The following is an 8,482-nucleotide window of genomic DNA, read 5'->3' on the forward strand; positions in this document are numbered from 1 at the left end:
AGAGGATCATAAAGTAAAAAGTAGCATTGGAAAGTTGCAAAAGCAATTTGACACTCCAATGAGTGCATTAGGTAACTCAAGTGTATTTAACTGTGAGAATGTGTGAAGCTCCAGTTTTACAGACTAAATATTTAACATATTTAAATCAGGATTTGTTAAACTCTAGAGAGGAGAGAGACCAATACTGGTAACATGGGGACTTCTTATTAATGACTGATGCATTCTGCCAGTCCAAGGACAAGTAGAAAGGGGATGAGTAATTTAGCTTTTAGTTAATGTAAACAATATTAAAAACGTATGCATTTTCAGTGTTAATTGTAGACCTGAAACTCTAGTCTATAGATTCAGGATTAAAAAGTTGAAAGTAATGGCAACATTTTACGCACATTTAACTCACAACAGTTAAATTGTTTGGAAACCCATCTGCGCATAAGCTTAGTATCTTAGACCAGTGATGTTCCTAATATATGAAGTTCCAGGTCATGGATTTTTTTTATTTTTATTAATTGTTAAACTTTGTATTTACATTTTGCTAGAGTTCATTCATACATGTGAAAGTCTTTGCCATGAAGGAGACTGTAGACCATGTTCTCACACGTCAAATATTTATTGTAGATGTGGCTTCAAAAAAAAGGTAAGTGTATAAAGCTTGACCATGGAAGCAACAGGTAATCTTTGTTCTTTTTTAAAGCTTTGGTGAAAAAGGAACTGAAACAATTGGGGAAAAGAAAGCTAAGAAGTATAAGACGTGCTGTGTTCCTTGGTTGCAAGAACCTTCATTGTGTATTAACTAATTGAAACTATATTATACTGTGAAATGCTAACATAGACTGCTTACTTCAAGAAACTGCTTTCACAGTATTTTTTCAGAGTTTACATAGAATTGTTTAAGCTGACTGTAAAATCCTGTATTACCCTGCAGTACTTACACAGCATGAAGAATTGTAGTTTTATTGAGTCACATAAACTGAGAGAAGTAAGGTAGCCTAACAAAATGCTAAACTAAAGCTCTGTGGTAATAGCTTGTAGATTTGTTGCAGGTGGTTTTTTTTCTGAGAGAGAATATGAAGTTTTTTACTGGTCCCTATTCTTCATACAATTATGTAGGGACTAAACATCCTCAGCAATTGTTATGTAAATAATTAGTATGTTTTTAAACTATGCTACTTTCTGTTACTGTAGCTTTGAAATCTTTGGCTACTGTCATAGGAGCCGCGATGACCTTTCTAGCCTGTCATATCTGATCTATAAGTATAGATGGCTTCTGAATATGTAAGTCTATAAATACGTAGAAATTACTGACACTTTGCTTGAGGTTGGAACAGTTTTCTTCTGCAAGTTTGCTGCAGGTAGTTATGGAGTAGTTATGGAGTAGAAGACTTCAGATTGTCTTTTATTTTGAGGCCTGAAACAAATTACTTAGGTTTGGGTTTTAGTTCATGCAGCTTCTCAGTCACCAGAAAACTGCTCCTTGAAGAAGTGTCAATGAACTACAATGATTATGATTTAAATCTGTCACGAAAAATGTGTTGCTCAGAAATGACAGTGCAGAATGTAAAGTAGTGATGACTGAAGTTTCAAATCCAGTCAATGAACAATGTTAATTTCATGTTAAGGTCATCAGTCTAGGTGAAACTTCTTTGATCGTGAAATTTGACTTCACTTTTTTATTAATCAAGATGGACTTGTGTTTTTGGGACAGGTGGACAAAATGCAAATATATGCGCTCTACCAATATTCTCTGGGAAAGCTCGTGATTTCTTCCATGCAAAGTTCTGATTTCTTAGGCCGAACCTGCTTCTGCCACTGCACTGTCTGCTGAATTAAGTGGGGAATACTAACTAGGTTTTTTTTTAATTTGTATTGAATCTCTAAGGAAAAAGTATTGTGTTAACAGATTGGAGGATTTTTTCCCAGCTTTTGTTTCACTTAAATACGGAAGTATCATATACATGAAACCTGAGAGGGCTTCTTTCTGTATCTTGTGACTAGGTGTTTTCTAGAAAAGCAAATTTCAGGTGTTTCATCTGTTTTAACCTAATGGTTCCCTGTTTGTTTCCTAGGAAGTCCCATGTGCTCTCCTCAGAAATAAAGGTACAATGTTGTATTATATATATAATGTGAAATTATTTTTAAAACAATACACAGCCCATATTAATTTTGTATTTGATTAAAAAAATTGGCAAATAACTGATGAGTACTGCTTCTTTTATCCATACTTCTTTTACAAGTTGGTCATTTCTTGAGATGCTGCTATTTTGGGGAAGCGTTTTGAAATAAACCTCTTCATTTTTGTCCATCTTTTACATAAGGAAAGACTTCTTCAGCATTTGAGCTCAAAGAGTCCAGACAAGTTGTCTATTTCAATTTGAACATTGAATAAGGCCACCTGCCATATGAATAGGTTGCCCACCCCGCCCCAAATCCTGCATATAATTGAGTCAGCCTGCACAGCTCACATGCAAAGTAATGCTTCTGCTCTGCTCTTATCTGTATTCCTGGGGAAATAAAAGCTTTTATTCTGCTTTGCAGTTGTATGCTGCTGGCCTTTGCACCTGAGCTTGGCAGATGATGCTTCTTGGTATTCTGGATGTGTTATTTCACAATTCATCTCAGTGAAATGTTTACTTGGTGGACATACTGAGTACTGTCATAGTGAGGTACTTATTTACGAGATACCTAAGGAAGTAGTGTCCATATTTCCCAATTTGAGCTTTTGTCTGTGAAGGCTCTGCTCTTTAGAATCCAGAAGTGTTTGCTTTTGCTACTGTGGATGGTGATAAGGATTTTCTTTGTTAGCACTAGTTTCGTGAGCATATCGACAGTATTGTATTTAGCTGACTTTTACTGCATTGAGTAGTCTTAAATTGGATGATTTTTGGTACTACAGTGTATCAGGGTATCCCGTTTTCTGTGTTCTATTGTGCAGAAGTGATGGTGTACAGACTAATGTGAAATAAACTAGTTTCATGTATTCTGCTCTCCAAAACCCTTTTGAACAGAAGTTTGTTTAAAGGAAGCTGAATGTTCACATGGGGAATTAATGTGGGAGAGCAAGTAATTTAAAACTTTGCTTGCTGTCTTGCTCTTTTATTAGTCTTTTCTAGACCATGCTAGACAATAGCTTGAGCGTAATATTGTGATCACAGCTTTCATTCTCAGCATAAGCAAAGACATAACATAAAAGTTATGACTGTTTTGGTCAGGTTTTTTTTGTTGTTTTTAATAGCTGCTATTACATTCATGTGTGACAAACGATGCAACAAGAAAAGATCATGTGGACGACACAAGTGTAATGAAGTTTGCTGTGTGGTAAGTTTACATGTGGTTTTGTGAAATTGTTTGTTGGGATGTTAAAAGACTTTTGCTTTTGTATCTTTGTATTGTTGGAGCACCACCCCTATGAAGGCAGGCTGAGGGAGTTGGGATTGTTCAGCCTGGAGAAAAGAAGGCTCTGGGGAGACCTTATAGAGGCCTTCCAGTTCCTAAAGGGGGCACACAGGAAAGCTGGAGAGGGTGTTTTCACAAGGCCATGTAGTGATAGGACAAGGGGTAATGGCTTTAAATTGAAAGAGCGTAGGTTTAGATCAGATATAGGGAAGAAATTCTTCACTGGGAGGGTGGTGAGGCACTGGAACAGGTTGCCCGGAGAAGTCATGGAAACCACCTCCCTGGAAGTGTTCAAGGCTAGGCTGGATGAGGTTTTGACTACCTCTAGTGGGAGCTCTCTCTGCCCACGGCAAGGGGGTGGAACTAGATAGTCTTTAAGGTCCCATCCAGCCCAAACCATTCTATCATTCCATGATCTTCAGTCTCTATTTGCAGTATTGGTTATGCTCAAAAGGTTTGTGCCTGTGCATTTATTTTGCAGCATTTGCTTTATGAGTATCATTATAAATGTAAACTAATGTTCCAGCCTAAATGCAGTTAAATCAGTGTAAAGGTGCTTTTAGCCAACGCGGTGATTGTGGAGAGAATGCGGATGGGAAAGATAATACAAGAAGCATAAGCTGTGATGTAGCTATGTCTGCAACGGAGGTCTTAAGAGAATCTGCTTTAAAAAATGTGTATCCATACAATGATGGAAAAAACATATAGATCAGGTTTAAGGGATTTTTTCTACTGTAACGTTTTATCAACTAGTAGATTATGACCTCACATAAATAAATAAACCAGTGGGATTTATATTTTAATTCTGCTTTTCTTTTTTTTTACCTTCCCCTAGGACACAGAACATAAATGTTCTTTGGTTTGTGGTCGTAAACTCAACTGTGGAATTCATAGATGTGAAGAACCTTGTCATCGGGGCAGTTGTCAAACATGCTGGCAAACAAGTGAGTTACATGCAAGACTACATTATTTCTTACATACTATAGAAATTTAGTCATTCAGCTAGTCAGTTGGACAGAGAGGGTGATCCAAATTGACCAGAACCAATATAGAGTTGATTTGAATTTTATGTTTTTTCTGGAAAAGAAAGTTATTTCATTTTAGATGAGTTCACTAAGTATTGAATTTTAGTAGTTAAAACTGAATTATAGTGAAATATATTGTGTATGTTGATCCAGCAGTTACTTAAGAAATTCATGCAAGGATTATACAAGGGGAAAGAAGAAGCAGTTTAGAAAGATATTTTTTAAGTTAAGGCAACTCTTGTTTAACAATGCAATAACTGTTAAAGATAGTGAAGTATATGGCAGAATTTGTCTAGCCGCTTAGAATTCGGAGTTTCCCAGCTTGGTACACTAGTGACTTTTCTCTGGACAGGATCATCTGAAGAAATAAGAGTTGTCAGTGATGTGTGTCTTAGTCTTTCTGGTCATGTTCTGGATCGTAAAAATCAGTATTGAATTGCTAGAAATAGATTGACAGCCATCAAATATTAATTTCTTTAGGATTTCTGCAATCTCAGTGTATATTCTGTGTATGAGCAGTCTAAATGCCTGCAACTGGAGACTTGGCTGCTGATCATGGGAGCACACAGTCTCTGTGCTAGCAACTGGAGGGACCAGACAGACTGTATGCCAGCATCTGGAGAATGGGATCACAGGTGATAGGGCCCCTTGGTCTGGGTGCCAGCACCTGGAGAGACGGGGTGTGTGTCATTCCCTTGTGTGTACCTATGTATGTCTGGGTAATTTGCTAATGAATATGCTTCAAAGCTAGACTGACTGGCTAGTAGGAGGAGATCTGCCTCTCGAAATACTCAGTAAGTTTCAGCCATTGACTGGGTAAGAACTTGGTCTGTGTACAGATGTTAGACAGAGCCTATGCTAATATTTGAGGCCCGTTAATGTGAGCATGTGAATCTAGACTGTGTGTGTGTCTTCACTAGTGAGCTTCAGTCTTGATGAGCTGGAGAGGAGGAAGAGAACATGACTATTGATATTCCTGTTTATGTTAATCTTGTTGTACTAATGCTCTGCATTAGTCTGTGTGTCCAGTCATGTTGTTGTCATCACAGAATGATAAGGAGTTGGAAGGGACGTCTGGAGATCATCTAGTTCAGTCACCTGCCACAACAGGTTCACCTAGAGCAGGTTGCATAGAGTGGTGTCCAGGCAGTTTCTGAAAGTGTCCAAAGACAGAGAATCCACAGCCTTTCTGGGCAGCCTCTTGCAGTGCTCTGCCACCCTCAAAGTAAAGAAGTTCCTCCTCATGTTTTCGTGGAACATCCTGTGTTCAAGTTTGTGCCCATTTTGTCTTGTCCTGTGACTGCGCACGTATGTGTTGGGTGTCTTTCTGGAATATGTATTCAATCTTGTCACTGGCTGGACCTGCATATTGATCCAGCAGCCATCTCTGGAAGTATCCAGCAGTATCTCTGCAAGTGGGAGAGCAGGAGTCTTTGGGATTTTATTCAACAGGTTTTACTCTGATAGACTAGGAAAGAGGAATCCTGTGATTCCCAGTCGGAGAACTTGCTGAATTCAATAGCTGCCTTAACACACTCATCTTTTCCGCAGGTTGGATTTGTTGTTTTGTATTTTTATTGCCCTGTTATTCTGTTGCCTCCTCTGTTGTTCTCTCTTATTCTCCCTGATACACTATGTCTTTATTCATTTATGGAACAATCATATTCTCTTTTTGTTCTCAAATTTCCTTCTGTATGACTTGATGTTGGTATTTTCTCTGTGTCCTGTTTTTCTAAGGATTAATCTATTTGAACTGTAGTTTGCATTCCAGTCAGTCTCCCTCCAAGCTTCTTTATAGTCACAAATACAGCAGTGAACTGTATTAAATTGTGTTAATTTTACTTGGGATGGTGTATGTAAGTATTTTATTCCTTTGTTTATTTTATCACTGAGATTTGGAAGTGTTTAAAATCTGTTTCCCAAATGCGGAAGGAAAAGATGAACAGAAGTATACTGCCTGAGACAGAGAACTTCCGAAACATACAAAGGTAGCTTTGGAGTATTTGGACAGGTTCATAAGCTGCTTATGAGGATCCGTGTAATACTAAATGACATAAAGAAGTATACGAAATGACATAAAGAAGTATACAAAAGAAATTGTAGGACGAAGTCTACAGACTGGCGGCCTTTTTGGTAATTTTCTCTGGAATCTTCCCAGTACCATGGGCAGGGCTTGATAGAAGAACAAAATGTAGCCAGTGGTCTGAAAATGTGATAGTGGGAGCAAGTCTGGAACACAAAATTTAGATAATGTCCTTAGTGGAAAGATATCTCTTGAATTCCCTCCCACATTTAAGTCAAAGATAGAAAACAACAAAATGTTGATGTCAAAGAAACACTTTCTAAAAGCAAACACAATTCCTAGTGAAGTGGTCATAGTTCAGTGTACTTATAGGAGCCATAAAAGCTAGTAAATCCACTACAGTAGTGCTTAATATCAAAAATGAAGCTGGAGTAAAATATTTGCATGTTATTCAAAGATTTATTTTGTTTTATGGTGGAAAAGAGAAAATACATGTAGCCATTTGGACATATTTGACTTGTTTTTTCAGGTTTTGATGAGTTAACTTGTTACTGTGGTGAATCTGTGATTTACCCCCCTGTCCCCTGTGGCACACAGCCACCAGAATGTAAAAAAATATGCACCAGGCCACATGACTGTGATCATCCAGGTAAGTCTGGGTATTCAGTTTTGCTTGAGTTTTTTCTTTTGTTTAGGTTTTTTTAAATCAAAATGTAGAAAAGTTTATGTAGGTCTGTTTGAGAATATATTTGCATTTTCAATAGTTGTGGCTATTTCCAACACTTACAGACCAACCAACTAAAAACTTGACATGAGTACTAGTAGTGACATTTCTGACTTGTAAAAGCATCAGGTTTTTTTCCGATCGTTACTAATAGGCACAACACATTAAATACTACATTCCACAGATTAAGTGCTCTATTGAAATGGTAGGATTATCTAATGAACAGTTAGTTTATACAGAATTACACTGGCCAATCACAAAAAACACAGCACAGGTCAAACAGATAGGCTTTCTATCAAACTCTGATAGTATAACCCTACTCAGAAGTCACAAAATTCTCTGCTATTTAATTTAGAAAATATGGAAGAATATTTGCTGAAAAACCCGCTGCCATAATTTTTAAAGAGTAAAGGACATATTATCCTTGCATGAAGCATCATACTTCCCATAATTGCGTACTTCTGAAATGCAAACTTATGTTTAATAGTTTTTACTGTCTCTTTTAATGCATTTGATGGAAATATGGTGATAAAATTGCTGACTTTTATATTTCTGTGACTGCAGTGTACCATTCATGTCATAGTGAGGAGAAATGTCCACCTTGTACCTATCTCACTCAGAAATGGTGTATGGGCAAGCATGAAGTAAGTCTAGACACTTAATGTTCTTGAATATTAACTAATGTTCTAGGTCTGCAGGATTAGATTTTTGTGGCCTCTTTGGAATAAAATATGTCACTAGTGTTTGACTTTAATTGTGTTTAAATTAGAAAAATAAATATTTGATGCCATATGCATTCAGACCAACTGCTATATTGGAAAAACTGTCTTTGTCCTAATATATTTTAGTATTATGATTTTTGCATGGGCAGTGCCAAAGGAAGATGTGAACGGTAAAAGTACTTTGAGATTTTCCCTTATAGTTTTTTATTTTTAGTTGTGATCTTTCTCCTCCCCTCTTGCAGTTGCGAAGTAATATTCCTTGTCATCTCACTGACATTTCATGTGGACTTCGCTGCAATCAAATGTTAAAATGTGGAATGCACAAGTGTAAAAGAATCTGTCATAAAGGAGAATGTCTTATAGATGAAGAATGTAAACAGCCATGCATTATTCCAAGGCTATATTGTAATCATCCCTGTATGGCTCCATGTCATTCTTCTTCACCCTGCCCAACTACATCCTGCTGTGCAAAGGTTAGATGCCTAGAGAAAATTCACTGCAAATTCACAGGCTAGTTGTATGGTTTAATTATCAGCCAGTAACAGTTGTGACAAAAAACCTCATTTGTATATTGTCTTGGTTTAGAAGACAGGGGAAA

General features: G+C 37.1%; 1 protein-coding gene across 1 annotated transcript in view; it reads left to right on the top strand.

The window, feature by feature from the left end:
* Positions 1-8,357, top strand: part of NFX1 (nuclear transcription factor, X-box binding 1) — a gene marked incomplete at both ends in the record, with an annotated part of 36,646 nt that extends 28,289 nt beyond the window's left edge. The window contains 7 exons of the mRNA XM_009865793.1: positions 537-634; positions 2,064-2,094; positions 3,230-3,312; positions 4,226-4,334; positions 6,968-7,087; positions 7,727-7,806; positions 8,127-8,357. Of these exons, the coding sequence (XP_009864095.1) occupies positions 537-634; positions 2,064-2,094; positions 3,230-3,312; positions 4,226-4,334; positions 6,968-7,087; positions 7,727-7,806; positions 8,127-8,357 (752 nt within the window). The remainder of the gene's footprint in view (positions 1-536; positions 635-2,063; positions 2,095-3,229; positions 3,313-4,225; positions 4,335-6,967; positions 7,088-7,726; positions 7,807-8,126) is intronic.
* Positions 8,358-8,482: the final 125 nt, after the last annotated feature.

This window comes from Apaloderma vittatum, unplaced genomic scaffold, assembly GCF_000703405.1.
Source record: "Apaloderma vittatum isolate BGI_N311 unplaced genomic scaffold, ASM70340v1 scaffold10150, whole genome shotgun sequence".
NCBI classification, from domain to species: domain Eukaryota; kingdom Metazoa; phylum Chordata; class Aves; order Trogoniformes; family Trogonidae; genus Apaloderma; species Apaloderma vittatum.